This window comes from Neoarius graeffei, chromosome 12, assembly GCF_027579695.1.
Source record: "Neoarius graeffei isolate fNeoGra1 chromosome 12, fNeoGra1.pri, whole genome shotgun sequence".
Lineage (NCBI taxonomy): Eukaryota > Metazoa > Chordata > Actinopteri > Siluriformes > Ariidae > Neoarius > Neoarius graeffei.
Genome location: NC_083580.1, coordinates 58,949,063 through 58,963,218, shown reverse-complemented (window position 1 = coordinate 58,963,218; position 14,156 = coordinate 58,949,063). Strand labels below are relative to the sequence as shown.

The following is a 14,156-nucleotide window of genomic DNA, read 5'->3' as shown; positions in this document are numbered from 1 at the left end:
AGTTATTGAAGTTATATTTGGATGACAGTGACGAGACTTGGAATAGAACTCCAACGCAACTTTTATATTTTGTTCCCACCAGCTCCGAACAGGCACATGACAACTGTTTCCTATGTATCCAGTGGTGAGTCTCAGGTCCGGGAGGACTTGAGTATTGGGGAAAGTGGAGTTACCTTTTAATCACTATTGCTCCTAGGTCCGCTCTGACCCAGAGTGGTAGCACCTGCCTGGGTTCCAGGTATGGGTTAAATAGTACATCACCAATAAGGCACTGGCAGCAGGGCGCTTTTCGGTGCAATGTAGCAGATGAACCCAACAGGGTCAATGGCACACCACCAGATGGCATGCGGAAGAGCCACTCAAATAGCCGATGGATGGCATCACTCGGCAAGTCAGTTGTCACTGTGGGGCAACTTCCATACCCGTCAGGTCTGTGGTACTTTTGTGTACCACTTGGCATCAGGTCTGGAGGTCCAGAGAGACAACACGATGGGGGCACGACATCATTTGTCTTACCTTGCTGTGCAAGGCGCTTCATTAGGAGATGAGAATAGCATGCGGGAACTCACGAGACTAGACGTTCCGTGACGGTTCGGCCGGGCCATTCGTGCCGCCACTACAGACGGCTCTGTCGCTCTGATGTGGGCCTCACGGCCCACCTGCGTTTCTGTGCATCCCAATGAAGCAGTCATCATGGCTAGTGATGGACAGCTGACGACGATATATAACGACGATGAAAATTATCATGTCTTTGCATTGAACGACAGTTAAACTACAGAATGTCATTTTTAAATACACAAATTTGAATTCAAAGTGAAACAATATTATAATTCTCACAACCTCATAATTCCATGAAGAAGGAAGAGTATTAGTAATCATTTTGAGCTCCAAACATAAAAAAACATAATTCATTTATTGATCCTCTTTAGGCGGCACGGTGGTGTAGTGGTTAGCGCTGTCGCCTCACAGCAAGAAGGTCCGGGTTCAAGCCCCGTGGCCGGCGAGGGCCTTTCTGTGCGGAGTTTGCATGTTCTCCCCGTGTCTGCGTGGGTTTCCTCCGGGTGCTCCGGTTTCCCCCACAGTCCAAAGACATGCAGGTTAGGTTAACTGGTGACTCTAAATTGACCGTAGGCGTGAATGGTTGTCTGTGTCTATGTGTCAGCCCTGTGATGACCTGGCGACTCGTCCAGGGTGTACCCCGCCTTTCGCCCGTAGTCAGCTGGGATAGGCTCCAGCTTGCCTGCGACCCTGTAGAACAGGATAAAGCGGCTAGAGATAATGAGATGAGATGAGATGATCCTCTTTAGCACTTATCAAGGCAGGAATACACCTTGAATGGGACTCCAGTCCATTGCGTCATCCATACATACACACATTCAGACACTCATTCACAGCATTTATACTCATCAGTTAGCCTGATAGCATGTATGGGAAGGTTTAACGTAAGCAGAAAACCCAGAGGAAAACCATGAGAACATGGGAAGGCCATGTAATACATTGCACAGACTGTAACTTGAGCTCAGGATCGAGCTGGAACCCTGGAGCACTGATGTTACCTGCTGTGCAAATAAAGACCAATAGCCACTCTCTCTCATATGAACATCATGAGCCAAGTCAGTTGATACGTTTCATTTAATGATTTAAACCAGCAGGCTTCGTTATCGGTTCTTACCGGTTTCACTGTCTGAAACCAGGAAAAATTGGCTATTGGTTTCTCTGGGAATTTCCACTCGACCATGCTTTCACAGAAAACTTTTTGGGTGCGATCAATTCCCATTATTAGCTCATCCGGCTAACATCATTATGCCATCATGTGTTGTCCGGTGTCCGTCTAGCATCATCCACATTTCACGAAAATCGCTTCTTCTCTCTCAATTCTTCACCAATTTTTATTCTTTTTGGCAGGAAGGTATGTCTGACTGGGGTGCATATAGCTTCTACCCAAATTTGCATAATTGCAATTAATAATAAAAATATGGAGTAATTAAGCCCTTACGAGCAGTTTCCACACAAATCACTTCTTCTCCCTTAATTCTTCACTGATTTTGATTCTTTCTGGCATGAAGGTAGGGGTACCTAGGGTGCATATAACTTCTACCCAGATTTGCTTGGTGGCGCATGAACAGCGCGAGGCTCAGCATCTCTCCAAGCTGCAGGCCCTGATGGCATTCCCGGACGTGTGCTCAGAGCATGTGCTGGGGAGCTGGCGGGGGTCCTGACAGACTTATTCAACATGTCTTTGGCCCATGCTGTTGTTCCGACCTGCTTCAAGACCACTTCCATCGTGCCAGTACCAAAACATTCCACTCCAGCATGTCTCAACCCCATCATTACAAAGTGTTTTGAGCAGCTGGTCCTAGCACATCTCAAATCCTGTCTTCCCCCCCACTCTGGACCCCCACCAATTTGCCTACCACAAGAACAGGAGCACAGAAGATGCAGTCTCCATAGCACTGTGCTCTGTCCTCTTGCACCTGGACAATGGCAACACATACACCAGAATGCTGTTCATAGACTTCAGTTCAGCATTTAACACTGTCATCCCCTCTAAGCTCATCACCAAACTCACAGATCTGGGCATTAGTGCTCCCATCTGCAACTGGTTGTTGGATTTTCTAACCAACAGGCCCCAACATGTTTGTTTAGACCATTACTGCTCCTCCACCCTCATCCTAAACACTGGCGTACCACAAGGCTGTGTGATGAGCCCGTTCCTCTACTCCCTTTTTACTCATGACTGCAGACCTGTACATTACACTAACACCATCAAGTTTGCAGATGACACCACAGTAATAAGCCTCATCAAGGACAACGATGAGTCAGCCTACAGGGAGGAGGTGGACTGCCTGGCTGTGTGGTGCAGCGAGAACAACCTGCTGCTCAACACCAATAAGACCAAGGAGCTCATTGTGGACTTCAGGAGGAATGCTGACACACACACACACATCCACATCAACGGTGCAGCAGTGGCGTGTGTGACCAGTTTCAAATTCCTGGGGATCCACATCTTGCAGGACCTCACCTGGACAATCAGTTGCTCCAATTTGGTCAAGAAGGCTCACCAGCGTCTCTTTTTCTTGAGGACTCTGAAGAAAAAACACCTCTCTTCAGACATCCTGGTGAACTTCTACCGCTGTACCATCAAGAGCATCCTAACCAACTGTATTACAGTCTGGTATGGGAACTGCTCTGTCTCAGACCGGAAGGCACTGCAGAGGATGGTGAAGATCACCCAGCGTGTCGTGGGAGCCTCACTTCCTGCTATTGAGGACATCTACAGGAAGCGATGTTTCAGGAGAGCCATAGACATCAACAAAGACTCCTGCCATCCAGCACACAAACTGTTCACTCTTCTGCCCTCTGGAAGGTGCTACAGGAGCCTTCGGACCAAAACCATCAGGTTCAGGAGCAGTTTTTTTTTCCTTCAGCTGTCTCACTGCTGAACTCCGCCCCCCCCCATGGTCCTGCCCTCCCCACACACACACTCACCAACCCTCCCCAACAAAACTGAATTGACTTGAACTGATTTCACTGCACTATCACCATTTGCACTACTGTTTATTCACACCGTGTTTTGTATATACTGCAAATATCTATATTATACCATTGCGCTATAGTTCATTCATATTGCACATTTGTACATACTGTAAATATCTATCATATCATTATACCATTGCATACCCTGTAATTCCTGTACATTTATATTTGTATATTACACTTGTGTTATTTACTGCTATGCACTTCTGGTTAGATGCCATCTGCATTTCGTTGCCTTGGACCTGTGACATGTGCAATGACAAAGTTGAATCTAATCTAATCTCATTCATTCTCATTATCTGTAGCCGCTTTATCCTTCTACAGGGTCGCAGGCAAGCTGGAGCCTATCCCAGCTGACTACGGGCGAAAGGCGGGGTACACCCTGGACAAGTCACCAGGTCATCACAGGGCTGACACATAGACACAGACAACCATTCACACTCACATTCACACCTACGGTCAATTTAGAGTCACCAGTTAACCTAACCTGCATGTCTTTGGACTGTGGGGGAAACCGGAGCACCCGGAGGAAACCCACGCGGACACGGGGAGAACATGCAAACTCCACACAGAAAGGCCCTCGCCGGCCCCGGGGCTCGAACCCAGGACCTTCTTGCTGTGAGGCGACAGCGCTAACCACTACACCACCGTGCCGCCCTAATCTAATCTTAATTACAATTATTAATGAAGTTATGGACTAAAGCCTTAATGAGCAGTTCAACCAAAATTGCTTCTTCTCAGTCAATTCCTTGCCATTTTGGATTCTTTCTGGCAAATAGGTACTGTAGGTATTCCTAGGGTGTATAGCTTCTATATATAGCTTGTATATAGTCTATCTAGCTTGCAACATTTATTGCGCAAGGTGGCCCACTTTAGATTGTTCCTTTGGACTAGATGGGGCCGGAGTGAGCTACGCCGTCACTGACGGTCTCGTTACATGATTCTCAGATGCTGAACATATCTTGGCTGACTGACTACGTTTCAGTGCCAACATCTGCAGTTTAGCCATAGCTTGCACGATTTCTGATCCCTTTCTTGGATCATACAACAGCTACCTGAAAACTACGCTTTTTCAGCTGTCAAACCAAAATGTGAAAAAAAATTCATCCAGAGGAAAAGCCAATTCACTGAAGGAGAAAGGACACAAGATGAGAAAGATGCACATTTGCTTCTGATTGCAAACATTATTTCAGTGAATGTTAATCTGTAAGTTCATAAACTTCAGGTGGGCAGTAAAAGTGTAGGGTGGAATGTGTTTATCATTTATGCTGTTAGCATGGAACCACAATTTTTGTGTTGTGGCAATGTAACCTTTGCATGAGCTAAGAAGCAGATAACTTTTGACTATTTCACCACTTCAATGACGCTATTTTTTCTTTAAAGCCTCTAAACAAAGTGTATTATTATGCGACTGGCACCCAGTGCCTCTACACTCTTCACTCTTGGTAGTCACTAGCAAACTTGGACTTCATAATGATGAAGGTCACAATACTCAACTGCTGGCTATGGTGAATTTAATGATACTCACCCTCTGTCCTAAGCACTGCAGATTTCTTGTGGACAGGAGACAAAAGCTCAGCCCACTGAACCTGACAAAGCCCCTGACTGAGCTTGTGTCATACCACTGATATGGTGGAGATGGTAAGAGGAGATGGGTGCATGCCAATGATCCCATTCTCTTCGCCACAATGGCCTTTTGTGGCTGCAGCAGGGGGGTGTGGAACAGGGAAGCCATGGCCTAATGGGTAGAGAAGCAGCTTTGAGACCAAAAGGTTGCTGGTTTGATTCCCTGGAATTGGGGAAGTGCCAGCAGGAATGGCTGAAGTGCCCTTGAGCAAGGCAAGGCACCTAACCCCCTACTGCTCCCCAGGCTGCGTTGGGTTTGTTGTATGTGGCTCTGAATAAGGGAGTCCACTAAATATCTGTAATGTATAGAGGCCAATGAGAGCATCCTGGAGGTCCCAGGTTATGGTTTGAAGGGAGCCAAAGTTGAACAGTCGCCTCTCTTACGTTGCTTTTAGTGTGTGTAGCGGGCAGCCATACATAACTGGCTAATAGCTGCAGGTCAGATGGCCCAAAATAGAGTGGCATGTCTGAAGAGATGAAACATGTCAGACATGTAATTAGTGGCGACTCCACCAATTTTCCTCTCGCAAGGCTCGTCATTCATTTTCATGATTCATTATCCATTTATGAATGATTTGGCACACTGATACAAGGCTAGTCAATTCCATTACTGCCAATTTAGCCTGACAGTGAATTGGTCCATTGAGAAATCATGTGGGAAAAACATCTCTTTGCAGGCGTAGATGGGGGAAAAAAACTATTTAATGTCTCATATTTATACGCAATGCTGTTTCAGCCATCCCCCAGAGAAAAAGCATTTTACGTGTCAGTGAATTATCACAGACTGAACAAACAGCAAAGGGAAGGTTAACGTTTGTGTAGACGCTTCTAGGCTTCTCCGGGAGAGCCGCCATTATCATCTGGCTATTGTTTGCTCACCATAACTCTCTCTGTCATCCGTATCAACATTGCATCACTCTGTCTGGGTTTGTCTTCTCATAAAATGACCTGTAATGGTCCGTCTCTGACGTCAGGATAAATGTGTGAAATGTGTTGTTTCTCTTGGGATAAATTTCCCAAAGCACTAAAGTGTACTCATGAGGATGATTGCAATAGCTCACAAAGTGCCTCTCTATTGCTCTCTCTCTCTCTCTCTCTCTCTCTCTTTCCCCAGCGGTAAGATTGTCGAAGATGGGAAGAGTAAAGCACCCGAGGCAGAGGTGAACAAACCCTCAGCTGAGGTGAAGATGGTTCCCAATGAAGCCCTGCAGACAAATGGCAATGAGAGCAAAGCGTGATCCAGCGATCCGAACGCCTCCGAGTGTCACCACCACATCGAAACAAATGGTCTAATTAAAAAAAAAGGGTTCCTTTCTTCAGTCAGTGTCTTCTGTGAGTTTGCAGAACAAGAGTTTGTAGATGTATAGAGCACCTAAAGAACTCGTGCACATGCCTTTTGTTGTTGGGTTTTTTTTTTTTTTTTCTTCTTGAATGTTATTTCTCATTCTATTTTTCTGTATTCAGATACAGCAGGAAGTTTTTTTGTTTTTTATCTTTAGCGCACTCTACTTCACCTCCTCAGCACAATCTCGGCTGTCTTATACTCGGAAGAGAAGCGTAATTTCAGTGTGAATAGTTAATAACGGGAATGTTAGCTTTACTCCTGAAGAATGCCTTTTACATTGTGCACACGTGTAGTCGATACTTTTACCATTTTTGAGTTATGTACTGTTTTATTACATGCAGTATTGCCCTATTTTATTCTTTTACACACAGATTTTGGGGAATTTTTTTAACCGTTTTGTTGTGTTTAAATAATGTATGAAAGTAACTGGCTTTTATTTTATTTTTTCACTGTTTATTTTTGAGAATTAGAACTAGATTGCTCGCGTGCTTGCTTTGCAGATTTGTCCCATAATGCCCCTTCGGTTGTTGTTTTCATTATGACCCTGAGTTTATATTTTTTTATGTTGAGGAACACAAAGCAAAAAGCTTTCCCATTAAAACACAATGAAAGAAACGAAGGCACAGTTGAATAACTGAGAGGCGTCGTCAGGTCAGATTCAGATATTGTGATCATTCTATAGCAACACGTAGTGATCACATCCAGCTTTTCTTTCTTTTATGTCTTTTCTGAATATTTTTTGTGTGTGTGAACATCAACAGAAAGGGAGCTTGTTGTTGTTCTCCAGATTTCAATTTTTGATAGGACCAAAATGGAGTGTTTTGGACATTATGATCAAACAGCTGTTAAAGGGTACAAGGCCACTGCTACAATGGTCACAGCTTGGATAATTGATAAACAGTACGTACTTCCAATGATCAAGTCCCATTTAAACACTAAGAAAGAAAAATGAATACAGAATTTTAGTTTATAAAAGCCTTTTTTCGTATACATAATAACAAATGGCCATATCATTTTCTTTATTTAAACCATAGTACTCCAGTTAAAATATTGAACAGTCAAAAATTTTAAAAAAGGGGTTTTTTTTGTTTGTTTGATTTTTCCAGTTCCTTTAGTCTGCAAGTTTGTGCACTGTGAATGCGTGATATATCCTAGTGTGAATACAGTGTGTTCTTTGTCATAGACTTGAAATATCCATAGGTTGTGAAAGATGTAGCTATTAGTACAGATAATGTTCCATCTCCGTAAAATTACATTTCAAAAAATACAACGATACAAACCAATATACATGAAAACTCATCAAGATTCAAAGGAGAAGGTGCCTTTAATGTTAAAATGTGTGTAGTCTGAGTGGTTCGGTCAGTCCGTACCACTGGGGGAGTAGCAGAGGTAGTGTGGGACCAGGTCACATTCTTGTCTTGGGAAATGGTTTTGCTCTGTAAACTGTGAATATAATCGTTTCTTTTTGTTTGTGTTGCGTACTTTCAGAGGTCTGAGAGTGTACATGAGTGTGATCGATTAGTAGCAAGCTCAAGACCTTCACGACTTGCCTCTCTTTACCTGATGCAAAACAAGATCATACATTCACGATCAGAAATGTTATATAACGCCTTGTCGTCTAGTGCCCCAGGAACAGAAAAGCTCGCCATTAATGTAGTCATCAATTCACATCAGTTGGTCGAGCTGCCTGAGTCCCTTTCCCATGATCAGCATTACTGTGGTCCAGTCAAAAGTGTAACCATGTCCATAACGACTATTTTTTAAACGCTGAAACAAGCATGCAGTGTATTCTAAACTAGATGTCATTGGTGTCAAGGTTTGCTCGTAAATTGTTAAATGAAGAACCGTGACAAAACACTTTCATTGTTGTTTATGGGTCTAATTGAGTGCTCTGTCCAAATGTGGTCTGTTAGTTCTTTTGGCATTGCCTTACTTTAAAATATGGTGTCCCATAAGTTTAAAACACATTGACAAATCAAAAACGCAACACCAATATCAAAAACACACCAGCAAATTCAGAAACACATCAGCATTTTCTTGGTTCAAAATGGAAACAGTAGGTCCTCATTGAAAATCAGTAACTATAAGTAACAAGAACAATTTAATGCAATGTTATAGTGAGGAGTAATTCTTTCATCTGAATAATCCATCCATCCATTATCTGTAGCCGCTTATCCTGTACAGGGTCGCAGGCGAGCTGGAGCCTATCCCAGCTGACTATGGGTGAGAGGCGGGGTACACCCTGGACAAGTTGCCAGGTCATCACAGGGCTACATCTGAATAATCCTTTTCCTTTATTCACATATTCATATTAATGCTATGCAAAATTGACAGGTCTAAAATAACAAGGAAATTATCTTAACAAAAATAAACATGGCTCATATTGCCTCTTACTCTAAACTTCATGTTCAGTAAGGACCTACACTTTCCATTTTTGAGTTGACGTTCATGTTTTTCTGAAATTGCTGTTGCAGTTTTGGTTTGTTCATGTTTTGCACTTACAGGACAAAGTAATAGTTTGGCAAAATATCTAAAATGTACACCCATTTTACCACAAATGCCTCAACCAGCCAAGAATTTGTCTGTAATTTCCCTGTTTGGGCGTACCAGAGCCAAAAAGCTAATGTAGCTAACAAGTAAGCAACGTTTACAGCTACTAATTTCTGTCTAAATCATTATACACTCGCGTCCAAACTATACTGAATTGTTCAGTGTTTCAAACAGATTTATTTATGTGGTTTCTGACGTGTTAAAAAAACAGACAAAAGGAGCTTACAAAGCTAAAGAGTCATAGCAGCGATCTTAATGATCCCTCAGGACATAAATGTAGAATTTTACATTCGAAGTGATTCAGATGCTAATACAGCTCTATTATAATGCTGTACTTTTTATGCAGATGTATTTTTGTGAAACTGTTTCAGTACAGATGGTATTACTGATCCAACTGTATATGTTTTGAGGTAAATGCTGAATAAGCATAGCTTCCATGTTAGCTACATTAGCCTTTCGTGCCAATGCAAAACTAAAGAAGCAACTTCAGGCACTAAACATTTCTCAGCTGATTCATTTCATTTTGGGCGAGTGGAAAATTGTGTACATTTTTGTCCAAACTATTCCTTTAAGTCTTTTTCATTGGTAGAATTCTGGTACATGATGAAGCCAGAAACTGCACCTCATGATGTCATTACATGTTTCGACGTGCTGGAGATTGAAATGGCTTTCGACACCATTCAATGTGGGACCAATTTCTATGTGAGTTTACATGCTAGCAGTTTACCACCATACTCATGTCATTCCAACATTATAAACAATCAAAAAATGCAGAAAAGTTTATTTCTAACAGTTAAGCAAACAAGTCCATAACTGAAGCTGCCTTTTGGCTGAGGGCTGACTTACACGCTCTCTTGCTTCATCAATCACAGCTCTCCTCCCAAAACCCTCTTCACATACTCATCCACCCATCCATTCTCAGCTGCAGGGGCCTTTTCACTCTTGTATACAGATTTTTACCATATCATGCACCGGTGCCACCTTCTTCCTCCACACTCTCTTTCACTGGTGTAAATACTGAGTACTAACGCAAACCATTTTGATTTTCATTCCGTCTGAAATTCTTGTGTTCAATAAAATGGGAAACAAAAAGCTCATGTCTGTCTGCTTTGGTTTTTTTTCTTTCTTTCTTTAAACTGGAAAAATACATTTGCCTGATGAAATGTAAAATGTTCTACTGAAATATCATTCCTACAGGCTAATATTTAGCCAATGAGCAGTTACCAGGACCTAATGAGGCCCAGCTAAGTAATTAAATGATACACTTCATTTAGCTTTCACTTCGCCTGGTGGCATCTGATAACTCATAAAAATGCCCCGAAAGTGCAGTTCACCTCATTAGGAATGGAAGTTTTGTTGCGGAAAGAACTCAATATTAGAACAGATATTTATAGCAGTCTTTTCATAAAGTGCATTAGTATAGCAATCCATGAATATACTGCAGAGTGTTTATGCTGGACAAAAGCCGCACCTCCTTCACTGTGACAGACAAGCACAAAGGCCACACCTCCTATCCTTGACTTGCAAATGACGTCAAAGCAAAATAGAAACCCGGATGTCGGCCATGTTGGTGGATATACAAATGCGGGGTCAAGCGACATTCCATACAAAACATAGTCACGTGTGCGCAACTCTCTTTGTTTTTCCACTGCTTTAAGCATTCTTTTAGCTATGCCATATCTTTGTGCTGTATATGGTTGCGGTCACAACAGTACTCGTGACCGTGGCACGTTCCAATTTTTTAGAATTCCGTCCGTGATTCGGAAAGAGGGCGAGGAAACTGAGGCTTAGTACAGAGAGGAGATGAGGGGATCAGGATACTTTGTCCAATGCCGTTTCTTCCAATAGTTAAGACATTTCACCCAAAGCCTTTTTCATACACACTATAAATTATTTTATATTTCAGGTATTCCTGTGTTCGTGAATGAAAGCCCCACGAGAGCACTGCTCCGCGCCTGAAGATTTAACATGATCCAGCCGTCTTTAAAAATTTATAACTCGGCCAACGGAGCTCACAGCAAGCACAAATTTTATAGGCACCTCCCTCTAAGCCAACCCCTTCGAAAGAGCAAGGTCTTGGGTCGGTAGGACCGCGCCTCGGCCCAGGATTCATGAACAAAGCCCCTGCGAGAGCGCTGCTCTGTGCCTGAAGATTTAACATGATCCAGCCGGAAACATAGACATGCAAGCAAGCAGCCTGCAATGACGAGAGTTTTTATCCCAGGGTCAGCAAGTGGCATGGGCCGACTTGGTTACCCCCTTAGTACGCTCGTTAGTGTCGAAGCACACGTACTATAGCATGTATTTGCTTTATAAAAATGTGTTTTGTTTTGGTCAAATTCCATTGAGAATTCCTCCTTTTTTTGAACAAATACCTGAAATATAAAATAATTGATAGTGCGTATGAAAAAGGCTTTGGACAAAATGTCTTAACTATTGGACAAAAAGGCATTGGACGAAATGACTTGTATTTGTACTCAGTGGTTGGTAGAAACGTCTTATCTTCAGAAAAGTCTGACTTTTTTGAAATAATATGGGTCAAAACCACATATCTATCTTCTCTTTTTATAGAATATTCGTTCAATCTTTCAAATCGTGGTAATACTGAGAAAATTCAGCATTGTTTACAGACACACTTTCAGCGGCTGCCATCCGAGTTGCTTTGTATATCCACCATCATGGCGGACGCTCATGACGTAGCAAATTTTGATCACGTGGTTGCAAGTCATCTATACTGAGACAAACAGGCACATAGACCACGCCTACTTCCCTGTGACAGACAGGCACAAAAGCCACACCTCCTTGACTCTGACAGACAAGCACAAAGACCACACCTCGAGGAATAATGGCCATGCCTCCTTTACTGAGATGGACAGGTACAAAATCCAAGTCATCTTTCCCTGAGACTAACAGGCACAAAGGCCACACCTGCTTAATTCCAGCACCACTCACTCAAAAAAGCATCTGACTATTAAACTCTTTATGATGAATCAGCTGTGATAATGCATGAAAAACGCAGTATACATGCATTTTTCATTCATTCTAAGGCGTCCTAAATAATTCAACTACTCGAGACCTAGCCATGGTCCGGGATCATGTGTCTTATGGCTATAGTCCAGAACTCTTGTCAGTTTTTCTCAGGGAGCCAAAGATTTCCAGCTGCAACTCTGTCCAGTGGACTGGGATTGGAAACTACATGAAATCAGACAGATGTCTTCTACATCATGGCCAGCAGGTGGCAGCAGAGCTTAACTTCAACATACATACATACATACATACAGCTGTAGTAGGAAGTTTACATACAGTGGCATGAATGCCATCTTGGATATGAATGTCATGGCAATATTTGGGCTTTCAGTAATTTCTTTGAACTGTTCTTTTTCTGTGGCAGAATGTACAGCATACATCTTTAATTTAAAAAAAAAAAGCCACTACAATTTGGTGCACAAGTTTTCATTTTCTTTGGGTTTTCTGAAATAAACACAGGGTCAAAATTTTACATACAGCACAACTAATATTTAGGTAAAATGTCTTTTCGCAAGATTCACCTTGACCAAACATTTTTGTTTACCATGAACAAGCTTCTGGCAGAATTCTGGTTGGATATTTCACGATTCTTCATGATAGAATTGGTAGAGTTCAATTAATTTTTTTCCCTTGGCATGGACTCGACTTATTAGCACAGTCCATATATTTTCAAGAGGGTTGAAGTCAGGACTTGTTTTCAGCTTCATGTTAGCCTGCTTTATCCTCCACAACCAGCTCTGATGTGTGTTTGGGTTCATTGTCCTGTTCTAACTCCCAAGTCCCAAGTCATGTTCAAATTTCTGATGGTTTATGCTGAAGAATTCTGAGGTAGTCCTCTTTCTTCATTATTCCATCCACTTTGTGCAATGAACCAGTTCCACTGGCAGCAAAACAGCTCCAGAGCATGATGGTACAGTCAGTTGGTACAGTGTCCCTCTGTACATGGTGGTCACTATGGTCAAACAACTCAATCTTTGTCTCATCTGACCATACAGCTGTCCTCCAGAAGGCTTTTTCTTTGTCCGTGTGTTCAGCTTCAAACTTTAGTTAAGCTTGAATGTGCCAGTTTTGGAGCAGGGGGTTATTTCTTGGATAGCAGCCTCTTAGTCCATGGTGATCTGAACTGTAGACAGTGATCCATCAGCTTCCAATTCATGGCAGGGCTGTGCCATGGTGGTTCCCAGGTTGTTCCTGACCATCCAAACCAATTTCCTTTCAGCTGAGGATGACAGTTTGGGTTTTCTTGAGGCAAAGTGACTTGGCAAAGTGACTACACCTCACAATAACTTGCATACAATTGTTTGAACTGATCTTGGAATTTGCAGTTGTTTAGAAATGACTCCAAGAGACATTCTGGAGTTGTGTATATCTGCAATCCTCTTTCTCAGATTTGCACTGAGCTCCTTGGACTTTCCCATTTTACTGTGTATTGGTCAATCCAATGAGTGCTGTAAACAAACCCTTTTAATGAAGGCACAGAGAAGCTACCAGCTGTAGTCAATCATGATCACTAACAGGAAGTTAAGAGACCTCGGCCCTGGCAGGTTAAGAGACATTTTGGAAGTTTCAGCACCTCTGAATTAATAATCTAAGTGAGCGTATGTAAATTTTTGACCCTGCATGTATAATTTTGACCCTGTGTTGATTTCAGAAAACCCAAAGAAAATTAAAACTTGTGCACCAAATTCTAGTGTTTTTTTTAAAAGATGTATCCTGTACAATCATTCTGCCACAGAAAAAAAAAACAATTAAAAGAAATTACTGAAAGCCCAAATATTGCCATGACATTCATATCCAAGATGACATTCATGTCACTGAATGCAAACTTCTGACCACAACTGTACATACAACCCTGATTCCAAAAAAGTTGGGACAAAGTACAAATTGTAAATAAAAACGGAATGCAATAATTTACAAAATCTCAAAAACTGATATTGTATTCACAATAGAACATAGACAACATATCAAATGTCGAAAGTGAGACATTTTGAAATTTCATGCCAAATATTGGCTCATTTGAAATTTCATGACAGCAACACATCTCAAAAAAGTTGGGACAGGGGCAATAAGA

General features: G+C 42.2%; 1 protein-coding gene across 3 annotated transcripts in view; it reads left to right on the top strand.

Annotated features, from left to right (window-relative positions):
• Window positions 1–10,132, top strand: part of ncam1a (neural cell adhesion molecule 1a) — a 780,402-nt gene extending 770,270 nt beyond the window's left edge. For all 3 annotated transcript variants that reach the window (XM_060936138.1, XM_060936137.1, XM_060936141.1), the window contains one exon: window positions 6,278–10,132. In XM_060936138.1, the coding sequence (XP_060792121.1) occupies window positions 6,278–6,401 (124 nt within the window). In that variant the 3' untranslated portion in view covers window positions 6,402–10,132. The remainder of the gene's footprint in view (window positions 1–6,277) is intronic.
• Window positions 10,133–14,156: the final 4,024 nt, after the last annotated feature.